The sequence below is a fragment of the Mustela erminea genome, chromosome 4, assembly GCF_009829155.1.
Source record: "Mustela erminea isolate mMusErm1 chromosome 4, mMusErm1.Pri, whole genome shotgun sequence".
NCBI lineage: Eukaryota > Metazoa > Chordata > Mammalia > Carnivora > Mustelidae > Mustela > Mustela erminea.
Window position 1 is genome coordinate 62,911,027 of NC_045617.1, and position 24,945 is coordinate 62,935,971.

The following is a 24,945-nucleotide window of genomic DNA, read 5'->3' on the forward strand; positions in this document are numbered from 1 at the left end:
AAAGAAGGCATCAGTACCTATACAAAAAGCCAGAGAGTTTGATATTGTTTGAAACCCTAGGGCCAGCCATGCCTGAAGTCCATCCCATCCTGGTACTTGCCGGTTAGATGATTCTGACTTGCCCATTTCTAGCTAGGTGAACTTGGGCAAGCTATTTAACGTCTCTGTGTAACTCTTGCTTCATCTATAGAATGGGAGATAATATTAATACCTATCTTACAGGGTTGGATGAGGATCAGCACAGCAAATGCTCAATAAATATTAACAATGATTATGAGGTGCTGGTGAATACTACTGCTGTTTAATCTAGTTGGAACTGGGGTCTTGTCACAATTGAAAGTGCATTGATGAGAGTTTCAGCTTCTTTAAAAACGCACTTGGGAGTCCATCTTCCCTCTGCTTTTCCACGATCCCCACCCCCATGGATTCTGAGCAGTGTTTTAGCTGGCTTGTCTGACAGCATCTTTGCTCTCCAAAATCTTCCCTAGTCACCAGGGCCAGAGTCACCTTCACAAAACATCACTTTCATCAAGCAGCTTCCCTGCTCCAATTTCTGTTCACACTCCTCTCCACGGTTTCCCAGGTTCTACCTTACTTATCCAACCTGAATCACCTCTCTCCCTAACAGTCTAGTCAATCTGATATCTGACCTTTCACAAGAGCGAGACTTGCTGATCCGTGTTCCCTTGCTTTACCTTGCCGGAGCCTTCACGCTTGTCCATCCCATCTTTCTCGTCGATGAATAATCAACTGCAATCATGCAGATCCTAACTCTTCTAGGATACCTTTTCCAACTCGAATGGTTTTCACCGATTTTACCCTCCTTGAGATTCTGTATCATTTTCGATTCTGTACCAGAGGCTTCAACAGGCTTTTATAGACATTTCTGTAGTGTTTCAGGTGGACCCAACTAATCTCATTAGAGAGTGAAATTTTTAGGTTTTCTTTCTTTTGGCATGTCCCCTAACTCAGTGGTAAGCACATAACAGACACTAAATAATTTGTTACAGGGCCCAATCATAACACATCCCTACTTCAAAAATTCTGTAGTTTTAAGGAAATTTTTCTTCAAATTATGATAACTTTTATTGCAGTTATCTAAACTCAACACAAAAACTTCTAAGAGGCTCATAAATCTTAAGTGACCAAATAAGGCAATCAGACAGTTTTAACATAGTTACATATTTTTATTATATAAACATTATAATACTCCTTGTGAGAGCTGGTCTTCAGTTTTGCCTCTTGCTTTTATGGAATGTCAAATGTCTGTAGAAATTGTCTAAGAAGGATTTATGAAACACCCTTGTACCCCCACCAAAAAAGCCTCAATGCCAACATTTTTCCAATCAGATTCCTGAGAAAAAATAATGGGTTTTGTTTATTTTACAGGGTAATGCATAAATTTTCTTTCAAGGTATAAAAAAGGACAGACCTTTAAAATAAAAGTCTCCTTTTGTTTACAAAGTCCTATAAAAATACATTAAGTATGCTCATGTTTGTCTTTTAATTTAATTTTCCAGTTTACTGGAAACAAAAAATAACAATAAGCAAAGATATGCAAAACCACATTAATCCTGTAGCAATATAATGTCTACATCATCATGAACACCTTGCAAAAGTAGCTCTCCTGGGTACGTAACAATCTTTCTTCGTTTTGCAGCTTTGAGAGTTCCCACCAGTGCTTCAAAGAGGTTGGCACATTTGTCGTCTCGGAAGAGGACCCCAAATTTCACACTTAACTTCCCATCAGCATCTAATTTGAGCAAATACAATGTTAGCCAATGCAAAGTCTTACCCCATATACGGCAGATTTACTTAATCAAAAAACATCTAACTATGTGTTAACCAAGATAACAATTTTACAGTTCACACTCATAAATTCAATGCCATCTCTTGCCAGATGCAAAAGTGAAGAAATAAATACAACGTATTTGCACACCTCCTAGCCTTAGGATCATCTGGACAAAGACTAGAAGAACCAAAACTGACTTACAAAAAGTGAATGTGTTACAGTGTTACTACTGTGAACCAATTTCCCTCTGTTTACATTTTGATTTTTTTTTAGAAAAAGATTTACTTATTTATTGGAGTGAAAGAGTGTGTGTGTCCATGTGCTATGCGCATGTGAGCGCATGAGTTAGGGGAGAGGGAGAGAGACCCCTTCAGCAGGCTCCCCACTGAGAGCAGAGGCCAAAGAAGTGCGGCTTGATCCCAGGACCCTGAGATTATGACCTGAGCTGAAACCAAGAGTTAGACACTTAACTGACTGAGCCATCCAGGTGCCCCTACATGTTTAATTGTGGTGTTGCTGAATCAATTAAAAAAAAAAAAAAACAGAAAGTTTGGGTCAGGAGCAGCATTTCTCTAAGTGTATTCTAAACACACTCAGAGCCCCAGGGTAGGACTGGTGACCTTAAAAATGAAGATATCTGTATTTACCAGATCTCTAGATTATCCAGTTTGGAGACCAGTTTTTAATATAGATGTTAAAAATTAAGGTAAACCCTAAAAAGAAATGAACCATCAAGCCATGAAAAGATATGGTGGAACCTCAAATATGTACTACTAATAGAAAGAAGGCAATCTGAAAAGGTTATATGCTGTATGATTCCAACTATAGGACATTCTGGGAAAAGCAAAACTATGAAAAAAGACAAAACTAAATAAAAAGATCAGCAGATTTCAGGGGTTGGGGCAGGGGAGAGATGAACAGGTAGAGCACAGAGGATTTTTAGATCAGTGAGTATACTCGGTATACTATAATGATGGACACATGTCATTAAACATTGATCCAAACCCATAGAACATACAACATTAAGAGTGAACCATAAACTATGAACTGTAGTTGATGATATATACATGTAGATGATCAATTATAACCAATGTGGAATTCTGCTGGGGGGTGTTGATAATGGGGGAGGCTATGCATGTGTGGAAATAGCAGGAATACAGGAAATCTCTGTACTTTCCTCTCAATCTTATTGTATTCTGAAACAGCTCTAAAAAAAAAAGTCTTTTTTTTAAAAAATGAAATAAATGAAAGGTGAATCTTTGATTAAAAATCCATCAACTGGAAACCTGTAGATAAGAATACTATGAAACACCTCCCCGTTGTTGGTTGATTCCCTTGATCTACCTGGCTAACCTTCTGACTCCCTTCCTTCAGCACCGCTCCACATTCTCCCCTCCAATAGCTGTGCCCGCTCCCAAGGACATGGCCATCCAGTGAGTGGGACTGTTCCTTGGCCAGGGCTTCTTGAGTTCCCATGATCCCCTGCTAGAACTTCTAACCTGAGACTTAGTGTGCTCCGACTGTGCTGGGCATGGGAGGCAAGTAGAGGAAGTAGAGAATCACTTTCTAGCTTTCAAAGAAATGGCTTCAGTTCCCACGGGGAAATAAGAAATACACACATAATAAGTAAAGAAACAGGACAAAGGAGTATGTGACTGGGTGTCCAGTAAGTAGCCAACACAGGACATCCTGCAGTTTGGAGAAGGGCAGGAGGACTCTGGGCTAGAACGGGAAGGGAAGACTTCCTGAAGGAGGCAACACCGGTGCTGGCTTTGAAGGGGAGTGAAACATGGAGCTTTTCATTTTTAAAAAAAGATTTATTTTAATTTGAGAGAGAGAGTTGGGGGGGGGGGGGGGCTAGGGAAAGAATCTTCAAGCAGATTCCCTGCTGAGTACGGAGGCAGAAATGGGGCTTGATCCCACGAGCCATGAGATCATGACCTGAGCGGAAACCAAGAGCTGCATGCTCAAGAGACTGAGCCACCCAGACACCCCCAGGTTACATTTTTTAAAGGCAGAAAAGGCAGAAACCTGGATGTAATCTTGGGAGCTCTGCCCACTCACTCCTCAATCTCATAAGTGATTCCACTTCCTTTGTATCTTCTGTTGCTCTAGCCTCTTCTCCATGGACGATTAATTTCTTGGTTCAGGCTAGAATTGATTCTCATGCAGATAACTGCAAGACTTCCTCTCCAGCCTCCCTTTCTGCATTTTTGTCCCCAGTACATCCTCCATATTGGTGCAGAATACAATCTGTGAAAGAAACCTTTAAGATGCAAATCTGTTTGATGCTCATTTTTTTTTTTTTTAAATAAACTCTACCCCCACGGTGGGGCTTGAACTTACAACCCTGAGATCAAGAGTCACACGCTCCACAGATTAAGCCAGCCAGGTACCCTTGATGGATACTCTCCTACTCTAATCTTTCAGGGGCTCCCTACCACCTTCAAACGCCTTTGGCGTTCCAGATAAGACCCTTCATCCTTGACCCTTGCACTCTTTCTTGCCTGGTCTCCTGCCATATCGCTCTATGCACCTCTTGATCCAGTCAAAAATCAATGACTTGCTAGTACCCAAGGTGACATGATAGATCCTGCCCTGGCAGTTTTGCCCATGTGGAGCCCTCTGCCCAGCATCCCAAAACCCTTTCTCCAGGTAGGTCTTTTTCTTCAAGAATGGGCTCAAATGTCACTTCTTCTGAGGGGTACTCTGTGATTCCCTCAGTCATGTCAGTAACTTCTTATATGACTAAGCATATATCAAAGTACTCACCAGCAATTATAGTAATAAGAGCTAATATGTATTGATATGTATTGAGTCCTTACTCTGCTCCTAGAACTAGTCAATGCATTTTATAGTAATTAAAACTCCCTTACTCCTTATTTCATGGAAGGCAAGGAAATTCATTGCAGGAAGCACCATTATTTCATGTTCCACTTAAACTGCCAATTTAACTACAGCACAACATGGATTATAAGATGCATTCTTATCTTAGAGATGTTAAAGTTTGGGGTAAAAAGTGTCTTTGAATCATTGAACTAGAATATTATTAGCCAAATAAGGAAACCAAGGCATAAAAATGGTTACTGATGTGCCCAAGGTCACACGGTAAGTGGTAGGGGAGCTGGGATTCATTCCCAGAGAATCTGAGAATGAATCTGAGCCCATGCTCCTAACCAGTTCCCCATACGTGCTTCCAGCTCATTTGTCTGTCTTCCCACTACCTAGAGAGGCCCACAGGGGCTGAGATGGAATTTTGTTTATTTTCACATGGCCAGCACTTGAGCACAAAGACAGCACTCAAGAAATATTTGTTCAATGAAAGAATTTAAATCTCCAAATAATCTTTATCCACTTAACTTTTTTCCACTGGATGAAAAATGAAAGACTTTAAACAATTTCATTTTAAAAGAAATAGATAAATAGGTTAACTAACTAGAATTAAAGTAAAAATCTAGAGAAAAAGAAAAAGAAATAGATAAAGCTAAATTTGTCCATTTCCAGCTTCACCTAATACATCATATTTAGATTAGTTTAAAAATGATTCTCCTAAATGCTAATTTAGTCAAAATTATCCCAGACACAACTTACATAATTAACCATAACCTGTTCAGAGATAACTTATCTCCATAGATGCTTTCCAGCTCAAGAAGTCATTCATTTCCAGGAACAGGTAAATAAGGGAGGCTTAGGGAAGCTGCAAAGTTCAAAACATTTCATCCTTACAGAAATGTGATAATTACCGTGTAGTCTTCTAGTTTGTAAAGCTGCTAATTTTAAATGCAGGTTCAGCCTGCCCTACTAGAATAATAACTGTTCTAGGGTAAAGGTCAGAATTTTAAATGCAATTGAAGCTGACCAATAAACACTTGGCTAACATGGAGACAGATCGAGGAGAGAAGAAAATCCTACAAATCACTCAAAAATATATCCATAATATCTTTAATAATCTAAACACTAGTACTACTCCTAAGAGCAACATGACCTCACAGAGGTGGAAAGCTGGAAAAGTAGAAATGAGGAACACGGGTTTCTTTCACTATTGAAAATAAGTTTCACAGGGTACTTGGGTGGCCCAGTCAGTAGGGTGTCTGCCTCTGGCTCAGGTCATGATCCCAGGGTCCAGGGATCGAGTCCTGCATCAGGCTCTCTGCTCAGTGGGGAGTCTGCTTCTCCCTCTCCCTCTCCCTATCTCTCTACCTCTCCCTGCTGTGCTCGTGCTCTCCCTCTTTCTCTCTCTCTCTCTTTCAAATACATAAAATCTTAAAAAAAAAAGAAAAGAAAAGAAGATTTGCAACAACAATGGAGAATTAGTACAGAGGACATTTGATACAAATTGTTCAATGGAATTTTCCAAGTTGGTCTTCTTTCAAGTGATTTGTGATTCAAAAGCAGACTGAGTTATAAGTGAGAAAATTCACAAGCTATAATGAAAAAACAACTCTAACAAGGTACTTTTTAAAGCTGTTTTTCACTTAAAATGATATAATTTTATTTAATTTTTTATATGATGTAATTTTAAAACTTTGAGTTCCATTATCTTAGTTGTTGCTGAATATGTCTATTGCTCTTACAATTTTCAGAATTTTCCTGCACTCCAGTCTATCTTATCTGATATGCACAAATACCTAAAGCTACAAACATAATAGTTACTTTAATTACAACTTAGTGCCAATTTCACATGGCACTAATTTCAAGGTAGCTGCTTCTATGTTGCTGAAGACAAAGCTGATTAAAAAAACAAATGTACAATGAAACTAGACCAGATTCTTACAACATGCCTAAAATAAATTCAAAATGGATGAAAGACCTAAATATGAGACAGGAAACTATCAAAATCCTAGAGGAGAACACAGGCAATATACTTCTTGACTTCGGCCATACAAGTTCTTACTGTGTGCCTCTCAGTTGAGTGTCTGACTCTTGATTTTGTTGTAGGTCATGATCTCAGGGTCATGGGTCAAGTCCGAATCCAGCTCTGTGCTCAGTGGGAAGTTGGCTTGAGATTTTCTCCCTCTTCTTCTTCTTCTGTCCCACCCCCAGCTTATAAGCTCTCTCTCTCCCCTCTCTCTAAAATAAATCAGAGACACCTGGGTGGATCAGTCAGTTAAGCACCTGCCTTTAGCTCAGGTCATGATCCCAGGGTCCTGGAATTGAGTGGAGAGCCTGATTCTCCCTCTTCCTCTGCCTGCTGCTCTGCCTATTTGTGCACGCTCTCTCGCGCTCTCTCTCTCTGTGTCAAATAAATAAATAAAGTCTTAAAAAAAATCTTTTAAAAAAAACTATGTAAAGGGTTCTTTTAGTTACATGTACATAAATATCTGGTTATACAAAACTCAAGAATTTGGAGAAAATAAAGACAATTTAGTATAATCTGTATCTGAGTCCCTAGTAATTTGGAAGTTTGTAAGACAGTGGCAAGATAAAGCAGAAAATAAACATTTGCCTTTGGTGCAGGTCATGATTCCAAAGTCCTGGGATCAAGCCCTATGTTGGGCTTCCTGCACAGCAGAGAGCCTGCTTCTTCCTTTCCCTTTGCCTGCCATTCTGTCTACTTGTGCTTTTTCTCCATCTCTCTTCCAAATAAAGAAACAAATAATCTAAAAAAAAATAGAAAATAAAAAAAGATAGAGCAAAAAAAATAAATTTTAATAGTGTGACATAAAAATTTGAACACGAGGGGTGCCTGCGTGGCTCAGTGGGTTAAGCCTCTGCCTTTAGCTCAGGTCATGATCTCAGGGTCCTGGGATCGAGTCCCACATCGGGCTTTCTGCTCAGCGGGGAGTCTGCTTCCCTTCCTCTCTCTCTGCCTGCCTCTCTGCCTACTCGTGATCTGTCTGTCAAATAAATAAATAAAATCTTTAAAAAAAAAAAATTTGAACACGATTCAATTGCCAGATTTCAATGCAGCCAGACTAAAGAAGCATAGCAATTTTCTTTCCATTCAAGGGTTGATGGAATATCTCAACCATTCCTTGTATCAGAATCACAATACCCCAAAGGCTTTGTCTCCAGAAATCACTCCCCAGCTGAGGGCAGAGCTGCCGTAACTATGTCATGAGGTCCTGGGTGACCCCTTCATAGGCTTCTACCAAAAAATCCGTTCCTACCTGCTCTGAGATAAACTCAGAATACCGTGGCTGTGTTAGAATACTTACTTTTTGAACCCAGACGATGAATTTCCTCCACTAAGAGGTTAATTTCGTGATCCACATTCATTGCGGCCTAAGGAGAAAAAAATGCTATATTATTACCATTTCTATATCCCATTAAGCACATCTTGCTAAATTCAAGGGCCATTCTTTATTTCTTTTTTCTTTTTCTTAAGATTTTATTTATTTATTTGACAGAGAGACAGAGTGAGAGAGAACAAGCAGGGGGAGAGGCAGAGGGAGAGGGAGAAGCAGGCTCCCCACTGAGCAGGGAGCCTGACACAGGGCTCGATCCCAGGACCCTGAAATCATGACCTGAGCCAAAGGCAGCCACTTAACCAATTGAGCCACCCACGTACCCCTCCTCCCCCCCCCACCATGTTGCATTTGTCATTTTTAATTTACCACATCCCTCTTCCTAAAAATACTTGTGTGATGTACAGGACACCAGAACACCTCCATTTCCAATTCTGTCTTTATAATTGCCCCTTTGTGCTGACCCTACTTTTATTCTACACAGGATACTGAGAAGGCAGCACCCACTACTAATCTCTGAGCCCATCCTCAGGATGCTCTGCTCTGCACCCAAAACTCACTGTCCAGAAGCAGAGAAAGACCTAGAATGAATAATGGCAATGTGACAGCATCCTCTGAGTGGTGGATCCAAGGCATTATGGGAACATAAAGGAGGAAGCCACTGAAGATTTTGTAGAGGTCAAGTGGACAAGTAGACAGTTGGAGACAAGTGGACAGGTAGAGTTAGCAAAGAGTGCTCTATGAGCGGGGAAGACTGCATGCAAAAGCACAAAAGCAAAGGAGAAAAATCACAGCACACCTGAGGCAACTAGCTAGAAGCTGGAGTACCAAGAGAAAGGAACACACTTCCAACCTTCCCAGAGCCTGCGGTCTGGTGGGGAAAGAAGACCAATACAGGGCAACCTGAATTCTGTCAGGTTAGCACCATGATGCCCATGGGTCACACACAGGGCAGGGCATCCTTCCCTGGGCAGTGCCCAGTACAGCCTGACTGCAGTGGAGAGAGCTAGAGGTAAGGACCAGTCATCTCCAATGGGGAGGAGTCCAGGACTAACAGGAGCTATGAGACCTCCCTTGGTTCTCTAGGTCCTCTCCAGCCTGGGTTCCGCACACTGTCGTAGCCTCCTCCACCCTACTCCCTTGAGCTCAGAGCTGCAGCTCCATGGGCTTTCTTTTTCTCCCTCAAACACCCCAGGCTCTCCCACCTCCAACCTTCACACATCCTGAGTTTTTGACCCAGGTTAGTGCTATTCCTCTTTCTTGCAGCTAACTCCCACACATCCAGTTCCAACTTAGATGCGACTTCCTCCAGGAAGCCTGCCCTGAAACCCTGGGGGAGGAGCCCTCCCCCATACCACTGTGCACTCTCTCCATTGCACTTGGCTGGAACTACCAGTTTCTCGGCTTTCACCATGAGATGGTAAAGACCTTCGACGCAGGAATCTGACTATAATGTTCACTGCTGGGTGACATCTGGCACCAAGAGCACAGGCTCAATAAATACGGGTTTCAGGGACACCTGGGTGGCTCAGTGGATTAAAGCCTCTGCCTTGGCTCAGATCATGATTCCAGAGTCCTGGGATCGAGCCCCACATCCGGCTTTCTGCTCAGTGGGGAGCCTGCTTCTGTCCTCCCACCCCACCCCACCCCGCCTCTGCCTGCCTCTCTGCCTACTTGTGATCTCTGTCAAATAAATAAATAAAATCTTTAAAAAAAAATACTGGTTTCAAGCTGAAAGGACAAGAGCATGGAGGGGGATGAAACTCTGTGGAAACTGTCACCGCAGAGTTGCTGATTTGGAGCAAGAGTGTTCAGAGACAGAAAAGGGAGGTAAAGGGGCATGGCAAACACCTACAGAAAGGAAGGGGGAGCAAGAAATAGGGAAAGAGCAGGTGGATGTGGAGGAGAGAATGCCAGCCACGCAGGGTCAAAGAAGTAAAAGCAGTAGAGAGTTTCCTTATAAAGGCACTAACTCAGGGAAAATGGAACAGGAGAGTCAGAAAGTATGAGCGACTGACAGAAGAATATGCGTCAATTCGGGTCTGTTTCCCAAACAAATAAGGGACTAAAAAAGTGGGGTTGTATGAATTGTTTACTTTCCAGTGATGATTTGGAAGAAACAATTGTATCCAGACAGATTGTAACTAATTCCCAGTAACCTTGAAAAAGAAGAATGAAATCTAAGTTTAAGTGTTACTGACCGGTACCCCAGGTTTTCCATCAGTTCCTAATTGAAAGCACCCTTACTATCTGCTATGTTATTTGTGCAAATATTATAGTTTAACAAGTGTTTATTGTGGCAATAGCTCTTTCTGCCTATGGGTCCTATTTCCGTGCTTTAATAAAACTACCTTTTCCACCAAAAAAAAAAAATCTTTATTACAGTAAGATGCAAAATCTTGGGTCAATGCATCCACATAAAATTCAGTATCAAAAATTAGTTTCCAAATATTGAGAGCTTTGTGTTGGTCAAATTACATCCATAACATTATATTCAATTTGAGATAATTTGAGAGATGCTAAAAAGTTAAAATATAATCAGAAGGCACAACAGAAAGATAAACCATGAAAATAATAGTAGAAAAAAACCCCTATAGATGTTAGTGTGATGGACAGGTGACATTTTTACTTACCTAGCTCCATTCCCCACTCTGGCTCAAGAAGTCTAATTTTTGTTTGGGTCCAGTCTTTTCCTTCCTGTTCTAAACCAATGGATTTCAGTAGAGCCTCACCCTAAATTCCAGGAGTAGGTCAGAGCCAGAATAATTGATTTGGGGCATAAGGTCTGTGATCCCATCCTAAACAATGAGGTTCAACTCTCAGACTTTGCCAGATCAGTAAAACAACATTTTCCTATTAGGTTCTAAGATGTCAGTTTAGAGTTCCTAATGTAAACTATGACCATGTGAAAAGAGCCTTTCAGGAATGAAGTTAACACTAAGAAAAGCCCAGCCATGTTACAATGATTGTGTCTATATACGACCCTGGCCTTTCCGGTTGCATGAACCAATCAGTCTTTTCTGGTTTTGCTTGTGCTGGTTTGATTGAGTTTCTGTTACCTCTACTCTAAGGAATCTTGAGCCATAAAGTCAGTCTAGAGAGGACCTGCAACTATTTTCTTTAAATTTTCTTTTATGTATTTATGTGGTAGCATTGTTTCATGCTGCTGTATCAGATAGGATAGAAAGATGTAATAGACAGATTTGGAGCCATATAAGAAAGGAATTTCCTAACAATCAAAACTGTCTAGGAATGAATAAAGTTTGTAGCTGTTACTGACAACACTGATGCAAGTAGTATAGATCTGTGAGGGTCAGTGAGGAAATTAGCCTAAACAGAAGGGAGAATGAAATGTCCAAGGGGATTATGGTCCTCTCCAATTCTCAGGTTTTCTGTTTTTCTCCAACTCTGAACATTTATCTCTTTAAAACTGCCTCCCCAAAATCAGCAGCACACTTCAGACCTAGCTCTCCTTTAATAATGACACTCAAAGAGGAAACGCCACTATTAAGTAGTGTGAAAACCTGCATAATATTAAGCATATATAGGCAGATCCAATTTAAAGAAAGAAGGCAACCAGCATCTTTATAATTAGTTACACACAAGACTCCTTATCTGTGTTAGTCCTAAGAAACCTTGCAAAGTATGCATTATTTAAACACATTTTACAGGGGACACTGGGCGGCTCAGTTGGTTAAGCGTCTGCCTTTAGCTCGGGTCATGATCCCAAGATCCTGGGATTGAGTCCCACATTGGGCTCCCTGCTCAGCAAGGAGTCTGCTTCTCCCTCAGCTCCCCTACCTCTGCGCCAGCACCCACTCCCACCTGCACTCTCTCAAATGTATAAATAAAAATCTTAAAAGGGGGAGTCATCTGGGTGCCTCATTCGGTTAAGCATCTGCCCTCAGCTCAGGTCATGATCCCAGGGTCCTGGCATGAGCCCCTGGCATCTTCTCCCTCTCCCTCTGCTGCTCCCCTCACTTATGCTCTCCCTCTCTGCCAAATAAATAAATAAAATATTTAAAATAAAATATTTTAAAACACCCATTTATGGATAATGAAACTGGGTCAGAGAACTCACAATTAAATGCTGTTTTACATCATTCTATTTTTTTCTTTTCCTCTTCCTCATCTTCTTCCCAGTCATTATGCAAAGTGTGCTAAATATAATAGTGAGTTGTGTTTGTGTGGAATATTACATGCTAAGTACACACCAAGGCAGAACAGTTACAAAGCAAGAAAGGCTCCCAGCCCAGACCCGTGCAAGTAGGAAAACAACAGACTTAGGAACTACTGCTAGCACACATAATTTGGCATGATTTATTTATTCATTTTATTATTTAGCGGGGACAAAGCAGGGCAATACTCATTGTTGTTACACAATCCTTAAGGCCCATGACATTGTACAAAATACAGAGGGCTGGGACCAGAATAAGCAGCAAGATGAAGAACAATGGAAAGAGGCCATCCGTAGAGCAAGTCTAAGGGGAAGAAAGATTTTCAGTGGGAGCTCAAGACAAGGCGGTGGCAAATGCTCGTCGGGTCCTCTAACTGTGTCAGGATCTAATTAGGCATTGTGCGTGGGAATCACAAAGAAAGCGGAATGTCAGGGAATTGGGCCATATCCCGAAATGCTCCACCATCAATACACACTTAAGAATATATTTTAGGTCCTTTTTATAGTTTTTGTTTCGTTTTGTTTAAGTTTAGAGGCGATACATGGAGATTTTCGAACGTTGGAGGAATAAAGCCTGCTGGAGTGGGGACGCCTGGGAATCAGCAGCCTGCGCCGCACCCACGCCCTGGGGCTGGCCACGTTTCTCAGCTGTCCTTGCAATCTCTGACTAGCAGCTGGTGTGGGTCAAGGGATGACTTGGGTTCCTTCCTGCCTGCCCGCTGGCACGCACACGCTCCATATTTGGTCATCTCTGCTCCAAGTTTGGGAGCTGGCCCGGAAGGGGTCCCAAGCTCCTGCCCCTTGCAGGCCACCACATGGTCACCACCCGCACCAGTGCAGGGTTAGGGAGCGCAGGACTGGGGGCGCCGAGGCCGCATGGCGGGCTCCGGGGCTGCCTCCGAAGGAAGGGCCGCGTCCCAGAAGCCTTTGTCTCCGCGGGTCCCGCGCCAGCGCCGCCCGCCCGCGCTCCCCAGTGGCCGGTGCGTCCCAGCGAGCTTCGAAAGCCAGCACCCCAACCGGGAGACGGAAATGGACTGATCCCGGGTTTCCCCGAACCCCTAGAGTCTCTCACCACCCCCACCCTCCACCCCCACGATCTGGAGCGTAGGGTGCCGCACCCCACCGCCCGCGCCGCAGGCTCCCCGGTGCGGGGGCCACCGCAGTCTCCCGGGGAAGCCTCGCCCCTCGCGCCGAGCCCTTCCCCGCCGGGCAGTGCAGAACGCGCCCCCGCGCCACCTGCAAGGGCAAAGCCGCCGAGACGCACCGCAGAGGAAACCTTCGCCTCGCCGCCGGCTTCCCGGTAGCCCCGGGCCGGCACAATGTCACGTGAGCCGATGCGGAAGTCGGCGGGAGACGCGGGGGCGTGAGGGCGCGCCCACCTGGCCCCCAGCGCGGGGTCTCAGCCCAATTCCAGTAGCAATCTCCACGCGCCTCGGCCCCTCCCGGCCCCATCTCCCCACCCGCAGCCCCCGATCGCCCGTCCGCCTGACCTCCACCGGACTCCTCCGTCCGTCCTTTACACCTGCCTGTCACCTTCCCGAGAAGCCCACTCACCTATCCGCCTCTTTCTCTTTTCCTCGGGAAAGCTGGGGCAGCGGCGGTCCGGACCCGGTTATCTGCTTCAACACACCGAGGAGGAAGAGGCTGAGGAAGGAAGTGACTGAGGCAGAAAAGAAAGGCTGGTGTGGAGGAGGGGGGTGGGAGGTAAGAGTTTAAGCGCTCGAGGAAGGGGCCGCCCACACTCCCAGGGACAAGCCTATGAGGAGGAAACTCAGCGGAGGAGACGCCCGGGAAGCGGGCCGACTCCAGGCAGGTGGCAGGACGCCCGAGGCTTCTAGGAATAGGACTCGAACTTCGATAACTGCCACCTTTGCCCTGCGCCACTCGGTGCCGATGATCCCCAACCCCCGCCTCTGATCCTGGCCATAGATTTCCTGCCAGGATCTCCTAACGTTAGAAATGAAGCGCCCCCAATGTGATGACTGCTGGGGTCTAGAAGGAACGTGACCTTGATTCTGTATGCCAGGAGCAGGGGTCTCCGTAAAACTTCGAAATGGCACAGTCTGATTTGGGGCGGGGGGGAAGCGCTCTTAAAAACCAACTTGTTCTATTGCAAAGAAATTTTACTTGGACAATGCTAGTTCTTGATCCTGAGTGAACATAACTTTCTTCTCTTCTTCATTCATTATTTCCTACATTTAACTGCATAGTTCAATAGAGCTATTTATACTTCCTTTTAGTCACTGTTATTTTACTCAGTGTGTTTTACTCGCGCGCCAAAGAGAGAAAGAAGAGAGATGCTTGCTATACCCAGAATCCCTTTAAAAAGGAAACTGAGGCTCTGCTGAAATGGCTCAAACTATTCCTAAGGCGAAGGTTGCACAAATAACCAAAAAAAGCACCACACACCCCCTGATAGCTGATTAGATTAAGGGTGATCATGTGACCCAAGGGCACACAATCCATAACCTGGCCATCATCCTAGAAGGTGACCTGGAACAAGCAATTCACAGCAAACTGGGATGCTGATAATTAAGCCAATAGGATTCTCCCCTGGAAATTGAAAGAAGAGAGCACAGAATGGGCTATGCCATAGAAAAGCTGAAGCTGAGATAGCTTGAGGCTGGAGTAGAGAAAATGGGCCTCCAGAAAGCAAAACACTGGAGTAAGCAGAAACCCCCTGGGATGAAGTGGGGAGCAGGTGGGGGGGCAGAAATGGTAGAAGCAAACTCTAAGTGAAGCTGAGACCCAGGGATGGAAATAAGAGCAACAAACCCCTGCTCCCCAGGGGGATATTAGTACCCAGGTCCCGAAGGCCACACTGGATCCATCCACTTTCCAAACTGTATTCTAGTTACCCTTTCATAGTAAACACCTACCACTCTGGGCATTACTTTGAATGGGTCTCTGTTCCCTACCACCAAAAGATTCTGATTCAGCTTATGTTTCCCATATCAGATGAAGTATACGGTGACTCTGAGATCCTTTGGGGCCTATCTTTTTCTCACTAAAAAACAAAGTTCAAAAGCCACACTTTAATATATTTCAAAGTCAACATAATGCAAAATTATAATTCAAGAAATTAACCTGTTTAGCAGTTCTCCAAGCAGGACTTGGCTCTTCGGCATGTGGCAGTGGTCATAGTTCTTCATCTGGATAATATCCAGTGAAATGAATAATCAGTCTGTAGTGTGCTACCCATTACAATTAAGTAATTACTGTTTCACAGGACTCTAATAGTGGGCAAAAAGGAAATGTTTCACCTAAACAAGGAAAAGTCCCTATTCATATAAAAATGGATAGTCTTTATACATATGCTACACGAAGTGTAACATAAACTTCATGTGCATCTATAAGGAATTACAATTCAAGAAAGTTGTTTTTGATGAAAAATATTAAAATACTTGCCAATTCATATTTTCAATTCATACCCATTTTCAATTCATATTTAATTCCTATTATTTCCGTTTCTATAAAGACATTTGCCATTTTTTCTTCTCTTAGGAATGTTATCATCATGTAGCTAAACAATGTAGAAATATAACTTAAAAAAACAGAACAAAAAATTTAACTTAAAAAGTAAAAAAATAAGTTTATTAAACAGTTAAGAAGTATTTATTAAATATCGAGGATATACCAGCATCAATGTGTCAGTATTGGAGCATATAAAGTAGCCTACAGCATGATTTTGTTAAGAAGAACTTTCAGGGCGCCTAGGTGGCTCAGTGGGTTAAGCCTCTGTCTTTGGCTTGGTCATGATCTCATGGTCCTGGGATCAAGGCCTGCATGGGGCTCTCTGCTCAGCTGGGAGCCTGCTTCCTCACCTGCCTGCCACTCTGCCAAATTGTAATCTCTTTCTCTGTCAAATAAATAAGTAAATAAAATCTTAAAAAAAAAAAAGAAGAAGAAGAACTTTTAGTAAAGTACATATGAAATATTAAGACGGGGACACCTGGTTGGTTGGGCATCTGCCTTCGGCTCAGGTCATGGTCCCAGGGTCCTGTGATGGAGCCCCACTTTGGGCTCCCTGCTCAGTGGGGAGCCTGCTTCTTCCTCTCCTGCTTCCCCTGCTTGTGTTCTGTCTCTCTCTCTCTTGCTCTTTCTCTCTGTCCATCTCTCAAATAAATAAATAAATAAATAAGAAATATTAAGGCAATCTTTATCCATTTATTTAATTGCAAAATATAGACCAGGACTGTCCAATAGAAATATAATTGTGAGCCACATATGTAATTTAAAATTTTGTATTAGCTATGTTAAAAAATGTGAAATTAACTTTAATTATATGTTCTAACCCAGTATATGCAAAATGCTGTCATTACCACCTATAAAACTTATTAATGAGATATTATACATTCTTTGCTTTGTATTAAGCCTTTGAAGTCTACAGTGTATTTTACACTTATAGTACATTTCAGGGACTCAGTAGCCTTATATGGCTAGTGGCTATTGTTTTAGTCAGTGCAGCTATAGACAATTCCAGAATAAAGCATGACATATATGCTAATAATTTCACTTAAGAAATTACATGGTCCTGGAATGAGAAAAATTATAATTATATTTAAAGTTCATGACAAATTGAGGTATTCATTTTAAGAACACAGTTTTCTCCATTGTAATGAATAGAAAGCACTACTTGTAAGAAATCTTGAGGATAGCAATTCTAACCCGAGTATATGCCCAAGAGAAGGCACAAAAATTCATCAAATGATATGACAGAAATAGTCACAATAGCACTATTCATAATATTTTTAAACTAAAACTACCTAAATGTCTAATAACATTGGGATAGTTAATAAATTGTGGTATATTTTAAGCTGGAAAATAATTCACCAAGGAAAAGACACGACCAGTAACTACATGCACCAATATAGATGAACCTCATAAACATGATATTGAGTGAAATGCTCCTGACTAATCCTCTTTTTACATAAAGTGTTAAAAGCAGGCAAAACTAATCAGTGGCATTAAAAGTTAGGGTAGTGGTTATCTCTGCTGGGTGGTGGGGTCACTAAAAGGGGACGTGACAGGGGCCTTCAGGGTGGTGATGATGCTCTGCTTCTTGATCTACTCACTGGTTAAACAGATTTTTATTTGGCGAAGTCACTCAGCTGGACACTAATTTTTTTTTCTCTTGTGACTGTATTCTTTCTTAATAAAACACTAAAATAAGACATTAAACATTTAAAAAATTAAAAATATATAAAGAATAGAAGATCTTGACCAAGCAAGGCCTATTCCAGGAATGTATGGATTATTCAACAACATCCAAAAATTTAAAAGTTCCCTATGGATAAGAGTCTTTAAGTTTTATCTCATTCTGTAAGTGAGATTTCTCAGTTGGACCATTATTCTATTTCAAATTGTCATCACATTGTGCTCATGTTAGTTTTAAAGATGATAGTATTATTAATGATGATTGCATGTCTTGGGCATTAATTCGGGATCCAATTGTGGTACTATTTGAGCGATTTGGGTGACACAAAAAAGTAAAAGTAAAGTAAAAGTAAAAATTTGTGCCCTCAAGAAGTAATGGAAAAGGATTATGTATCCTAATCAAGGGGGATTTATTCCAGGAATGCAAAATAGGCTCAACAAATGGAAAATAATCAATAGACTACAATATATTAATAGAATGGAGGGGGAAATCCATGTAATCAACTCAGTAGATGGGAAAAAAGCATTTGGTAAGACACAGTACTCTTCTGCAATAGAAACCCTCAACAAACTAGGAAAAGAAGAGAATTTTCTTAACCTAGTAGTAATAAGGGCAACCACAAAAACTCATAGCTAGCATCATACTTAATTGTGAAAAGCTGAAAGCCTGTTTCCTAAGATCAGGAACAAGACAAGAACGTCTGCTAAAGAAAACACTAAAAAAGCTATTAGAGACAATAAACCAGTTCAGCAGGGTTACAGGGTATATCAATGTAAAAACCAGTTGTATTTCTTTTTTTAAGATATTTTTCTTTTTCCTTTTTAAACAATATTTTAGTTACTTATTTGAGGTCGAGAGAGAGAGCATGAGCAAGAGGGAGGGGAAGAGGGACAAGCAGACTCCCCACTGAGCAGGGAGCCCTAGGACGCAGGGCTCCATCCCAGGACCCTGAGATCATGACCTGAGCCTAAGGCAGAGGCTTAATCAACTGAGCCACCAAGACACCCATTTAGTTGTGTTTCTATATACTAGCAATGAATAATCTGAAAATGAAACTAAGAAATAAATTCTGTTTATAGTAAGGTGAAAAGAATAAAAATCTTAGGAATAAGTTTAAAGAAGCACAAAACTTGTACACTTGTACAAAATATTGTTGAGAGAAAAAATTTTGAAGATCTAAGTAAACAGAAAACCACCCTGTATTCATAGATTGGAAGGTTTAATATGTGAAGATGGCAATATTTCCCCAAATGATCTACAGATTGAAGGCAATCCCTATCAAAATTGTAACTTTGTTTTTTTTAACATGCTGATCGAGCCAAAAGAATCTTGAAAAAGAAGATAAAAATTTGGAGGACTCACGTACCCTGATTTGAAAGCTTGCTACAAACCGATAGTAAGTAATGTAAAACTTACTACAAAGGTACAGTAAGTGGTACTAAGATATATAGAAAATGGAATAGAATTTACAGTCCAGAAATAAACTCATCCATGTACGGTCAATTGATTCTTTTTGTAAGGGTGCCAAGACCATTCAATGGGGAGAGAATGGTATTTTCAACAAATGGTACTGGACCACTGGAAATCCATAAGGAAAATAATTACTTGGATCCCTCTTTCATATAATATGCAAAACTTAAAATGGATCAAAGACATAAATGTAGGAGTGGAAACTATACATCTCTTAGAACACATAGGTGTAAATTGTCATGACCGGGATCAGGCAACATTTTCTTACATATAACACCTAAAGCACAAGCAAACAAAGGAAAAATAGATAACCTGAATCTCATAAAAATGAGAAATGTCTATGCACCAAAGGACAGCATCAAAAGTAAAATCTGGGACAGTCCTAGTCAATTTAGGACAACTGGTCACCCTATCCATAGTTCAGCCTTCTCCTGTAGATTTGTTTCAGTTGGTTTTCAGTTCTTCCACTTTCTTTTTCCTGAGTCTTTGTTGCAGCTCCAGGAAGAGAGAGACTTCATTATCCTTTATTGAGCCTGGGCCAAATGGTCTGTGTTGCCAGGTGAGAGTTAAAATTTCAAGATCATTGAAAGGAGTCACAAAAGATTAAATGCTGTGTGCCAAGAGCACCCAGACAAGCAGCTGAAGTGATCACGGTGATGTCAGATGGCAAGGTGGGCACTGAGAAATGTGATTTCTAGACCAAACATCCAAGGTGTTGTCTGAGGGTTACCAAGGCCTGGTGTGAAAGAGGTTAAGGCACAGAGAATGACAGTGGTAGTAACTTAGCTACACATTACAATCACTTACCAACCTTTAAGAAGTAGTGCCCAGGACCTACTTAAGCTAATTAAATCATAATCTCTGTGACATCAATGTTTGAAGGTCCCAAGCTGATTCTGATGTGCAGTCAAGGTTGAGAACCACTGGTCTGGTCAAGCCTGGGAAGCCAGCAGCCAGAGAAATCTTGCAGCAGCAGTTGCTCCAAGGAGTTCCAAGGAACTTTTGTTTTTCAGCTGCTACAGCTACTACTGTCTTTTAAGTTGATCCCATAGAATGTAAAGGATCTGTTTAGTCTCTGCCCAGGCTTTGTCATTCATGTTGACTGTGGTAGGAGCACTTTCCTAGGATGATCAGAGGAAAATCTGTTATTGAGGCAGGGTAGGGACTCGGCAACATTGTAAGACTTGGAAGGTGCTCAGGAAGGTCTCTTTTTCCCAAAGTGTCTCCTTTATCACCATAATTTATGCCTGAAATTCCAATCAGCATAGGTTGCTTTAGTACAGAAGTTGCAAATTCAAATGCCTCTAGAGACAGGCAAATGAATGCAGTCTTTAAGTATTTTAGTTTCAGGTTCTTGAAAAAGTATCTAACTACCCAGTTTGGATTGATAATTATTGATTAATACCTCCAGTTAAATCTGGTGTGCCCAGTTATTATGACTACTGATTCCAAAACCTGCAAATGAGGTAATTTCTCTATCGAGGAGCTATGGGAGAGGAATCACTCCCAAAATACGTCTACCATAGACAATAGCAACTCCATAGATCTGCCTTGTACAATAATTACCTACTAGCCCCGTATGGATATTTTCATTTATATTTAAATTAATCGAAATGAAATAACATTAAAAATTCAGATCTTTGGTCACAGTAGTGTCATCTCAAGTGTTCAACGGCCACAAGTGGTTAACACCTATGATCTTGTATGGCACAGAACATTCCTGTTTTCCCAGAAAGTTCTATTGGACAGAGCTGTTATAGATGAACCCCCCAAAAATCAACAAACTTTCCCCCCACTCCTAAGCCCACAACCAAAAAAAATTTTTTTTGCAAATTACTTCTGTTCTAGGCCTCCTACTTTTTTAACAAGAAACCTAAGTTCTCGCCTCAAAATGATTAATCCTCTGGGTCGTTCACAGTTCCTTCCCATGATCCTCTATCCTGCTGCTTGCTTGGGCTTTTGTTTTCTTTTCTACTCAACAAATTTCTTCAAGGAACACTTTCAACTTGCCACTGCAATCCCGCACCATCCAAAATTTATTTTACTACTTGTAATCTGGCTTTTGCCTTCACTCTTTTACTAAAGCTACTCTCTCTAGTCTAAGGTCACTAATGACTCCCAACTGGCAAACACAATGACCTGCTCCCAGTTCTCACTGCCATGCAGCTCTCTGTAGCACTTGGCATTGTCACCAATCCCCTTGGCTGTGATTGTGATCATTACCCAGTAAGGGAGAGTAAATGGCTCAGGTGTACCGTCTGCTTGAAGTCTAGGCTGCTGGAAATCAGGAAGAAGTGGACCCCTCAGACTGGATGCCAGGGAGCAAGCAGGAGGCGGAGGGGATGAAGGAAACAGGGTCAACTAATGTCTCCTGGGAAGGAAGTGATATTGTAAGGCTGAAGGCAAAAGAAGCGCAACTAAAGTGGTTTGGAGTTGGGAGTTCTGGTCCAGAGGTTGCAACCAGGAGAGAAGATGATACATGGTTGTGTGCCCAGCACACCAAACACTAAATAAACATTAACAGAGCAGAACTGGCTCTCCCCCCACCCCCATCCCCTCACTGTACACTGGACCAGATGCAGGAACAGAAGCAGATCTTGCCACTAGGTCCAGGACTGGTGATTGAGGTAAGGAAACAGCAGGAAGATCAGGGCCCCGGGGAAGGAAATCAGGGGTCAGGTCCCCAGTCTGCACACCCAAAAGCTCTCAGCAGGATGTCGGCAAATAGTGTCAAGCTGATGGGCACTCTCACTTTCCAAGGGGACTCTGGGAAGGGCTGGAGTAGACAGCCTCAAATTCCTTTAATTAGCGGCGGGAGAGAAGTGGGACCAACAGCAACCACCACCACGCAAGTAAGCACAGGAAGGCTGGGGAAGTCGGAACAGCTAACCAGCTCAGACACTTGCCAGCATCAATGGATGGTCAAAGAGCTATCTCAGTGCTCCTCCTGTTGCCACTTCTTCCTTCTCTAACTCCTTCACTGACCCCCTTTTACTACCTGGGACTCTAAAAAAAAGAAGTCCTCACAGACAAGTCTACAATTCTCTTCTTGATCCCCAAACCCCAGCCTAGAACACAGTCCTCTGGTATTCCCCTGTATGGAGGTCTCAGATCACCCAGCCCAACCAGCCTCTCTGTGTCGGAATCTCTAAGGGAGAGAACTTCTTAGACATACAGAATCCCAGACTGACGGACACTGCGTTGGCATGACATTCAAGTCTGGGATGCCCGGCTCCGGTCCATCCTGCATCTTCCTGCCAGGTTAACTCTCTGAAAGTACAGCTGTCATCTGTTACGTTAACCCTTCAGAGTTTCCTGACGGTCTAGTGAATTGAGTATACACTTCTCACCGTGCCCTTTAAAACCGTCCACAGCTTCTACTACCTTCCAGATTTCTGACCACCCAAAACCATCTGTGAAAACCATGAATCAGTCAAATTGAATTCCACCCTTTTCCTGTACCTGGTCCAGAGTCTAGGATGGGGATGAGATGTAGATTAGTTTTGTTCTGTAAATGTGTAGTTGGCACTTCCTGTGTGCTTTGGCATACAACCTTGTACTTCTTTTCCTGGCCTGAAACCACCAAATCCCCAGTTTCTTGCCTTTGCTCAGATCGTTCCCTTTGCCTGATGAGTCTCCCCTCCTGGTCCCCCATGATATCTTTGTCTACTGAACTCCAAGATCGAACTTGAATGCTTGCTCTTGAATAAAATTCCACGTGTGGTACAAAGCAGAGGTGACCCAGTCACCCTGCTGGCTCCAGTCCTGACTGTGGGCATCCTTGGGAATGGAGCTATATTCTAGGTGCCTCAGTTTCCTAACCTAAAAATTAGACCAAAACCAACCTGCTGGATTGCTGTAATGATTCAATAAAATCTTGTCTCTTTTAAGCATCCCTGTTCATTGCAAAAGGAAGTGAACTAATGTAGAAAACGTGCCCAACCCTGTTCTCTTCCTTCATTCCACTCCTCCTGCCCTGAATGTGTCCTATCCCCCTTTGAGAGCGCTCCCGCACTCTGCACATCTTGTGGGACTGTTATCTCATGCCACCTTCTGAAATGCAAATATTACCATAGTCTTTTGAAACTTAATAAAATCAATTCAGGTTCACTACCCCAATCCAGTGCTCTGACTTATATTTTTGCATAGTCTCAGGATGTACGTTCTCCTGCTTTCTGCTGGTTCTGAGTTCTCTAATCCTAATTACATCTCACATTTCATGAATGTTTAAAAAAAGAAAAAAAAAAGGCATGGAAGAGCTCCGTCCCTTTAATTCACTGCAAACACACTCCAATTTTTTCCCACCTCCCTAGCCAACATTTGGCATTAGGTGAAGAAGGTCAGGACAGCTATAATTTACAACATGATGTGAAAAAAAAAATTTTAAGATTTTATTTTTTTATTTGACAGAGAGAGAGAGCATAGCAGGGAGAGTGACAGCCAGAGGGAGTAACCTCCCTCCTGAGCAAGGAAACAACACAGGGCTCAGATCCCAGGTCCCTGGGATCCTGACCTGAGCTGAAAGCAGACACCTAACAACTGAGCCACCCAGGCACGCCTGATGTGAATTTTTTAAAAATCCATCAAAGTTTATTAAAAATAGATTGCACAAATGAAATACAGTTGGAATGGAGTTTTGATGTTTTTTTCATAGTGATACACCATTGTGAGCAGTGCTTTTACCTGGTTGTCCAAGGATGGCCAAATCCATTTGTTTATGAGTTTTACAACTCCACATACAAATTCCCCTGCATGTAGATATTTACATGTATTTGCATATGCTTGTGTGTATTTGTTATTCTCTGTATAATAACATCTTTTCCTTTAAAGAAAGAGTGTAGGGGCGCCTGGGTGGCTCAGTGGGTTAAAGCCTCTGCCTTTGGCTCAGGTCATGATCCAGGGTCCTGGGATCGAGCCCCACATTGGGCTCTCTGCTCAGCAGGGAGCCTGCTTCCTCCTCTCTCTGACTGCCTCTCTGCCTACTTGTGATCTCTGTCTGTCAAATAAATAAATAAAATCTTAAAAAAAAAAAAAAAAAAGACCAATGAGCACGGGCCCATTGCCGTGCTTCTTAAAAAAAAAAAAAAAAAAAAAAGAGTGTGTTGGTGTGCCTGGCTGGCTCGGGTGGGAGAACATGGGACTCTTGATCTCAGGGTCTTGAGTTGAAGCCCCACATTGGGCAATGAGCCTACTTTAAAAAAAAAAAAAAAAAAAGTGTGGGTTTAGGCCCCATAAAGCTGCCAGTATCTTCAAGATAAAGTTTAAGGATAGAAGCAATTTATATTAAAGGAAAGCAGGCAATTTATAATGGAATATGAGATACTGTGTTTAAAAGTCCTTTCACTGCCCTGTCTCTGGATTGCTCACTGGCCCCTTTCCCTGCAGTTCCAGGCTCCTACCTGCTGGCAGGCACTGTCCTCACACAGCCCTGTCTGTGGGCCAAGGTCTCACTTCTCAGGCTCCAGAACCTCCAGTTCCCTTCTTTATTATGCAGAGCAGGTTAGCTTTCTAGTCCAAACTTCAAAGTCTCCTAAATGTGCTCTGCTGAAAAAAGCACCTTCTTTGGCCCTTGAGTAGCTTGGAAGACCTGAAAGAGGCTTTAGAATTTGCCTGTTTTTCTTTCTTCTTCCTTTTTCTTCTTCACTCCCTCCCTTCCTTCTTTTCTTTTCTTTTCTTTTCTTTTCTTTTCTTTTCTTTTCTTTCTTTCTTCCTTCCTTTCTTTCTTTCTTTCTTTCTTTCTTTCTTTCTTTCTTTCTTTCTTTCTTTCCTTCTTTCTTCTTTCTCTTCCTCCCACCTTCCTTCCTTCCTTCCTTCCTTCCTTTCTCTCTCTCTCTCCCCACCATGAATCTCTATCCATGAAACTAAGCTCACAGCAGTTTCTTCTCTGTGATGTGAATTATGACAAAACCCTCTAAAGAAGACAAAAAATGCTACAGACTATTGTTTTAAAAAGCACATTTATTGAAATGTGTATTGGAACTTGTACCATAGTGATTCCCCTTTGGTAGACTTTAAAGTTCTTGACGGTGGACGGTGTCTTATTCATTTTGTATCCTTTGCAATGCTTGGCACCGCGCCCGGCAAGGAGTGGGCGCTCAACAATTGCTTAGTTGAATGAACTGGAGGGCTGACTATCTAACCTCTTGACTCCTCTCAGGGC

General features: G+C 42.2%; 1 protein-coding gene across 2 annotated transcripts; it reads right to left on the bottom strand.

Annotated features, from left to right (window-relative positions):
• Window positions 1-1,163: 1,163 nt before the first annotated feature.
• Window positions 1,164-13,918, bottom strand: ABRACL (ABRA C-terminal like). 2 transcript variants are annotated; one of them, XM_032339369.1, is made up of 3 exons: window positions 13,712-13,918; window positions 7,951-8,017; window positions 1,164-1,753 (listed from the first exon to the last, which is right to left on the bottom strand). In XM_032339369.1, the coding sequence occupies exons 2-3, from the start codon at window positions 8,009-8,011 to the stop codon at window positions 1,569-1,571; spliced, it is 246 nt and encodes an 81-aa protein (XP_032195260.1). In that variant the 5' UTR covers window positions 8,012-8,017; window positions 13,712-13,918; the 3' UTR covers window positions 1,164-1,568. The 2 variants fall into 2 exon arrangements, with proteins under 2 accessions (XP_032195260.1, XP_032195259.1); XM_032339368.1 differs by lacking the exon at window positions 13,712-13,918 and adding an exon at window positions 13,394-13,634.
• Window positions 13,919-24,945: the final 11,027 nt, after the last annotated feature.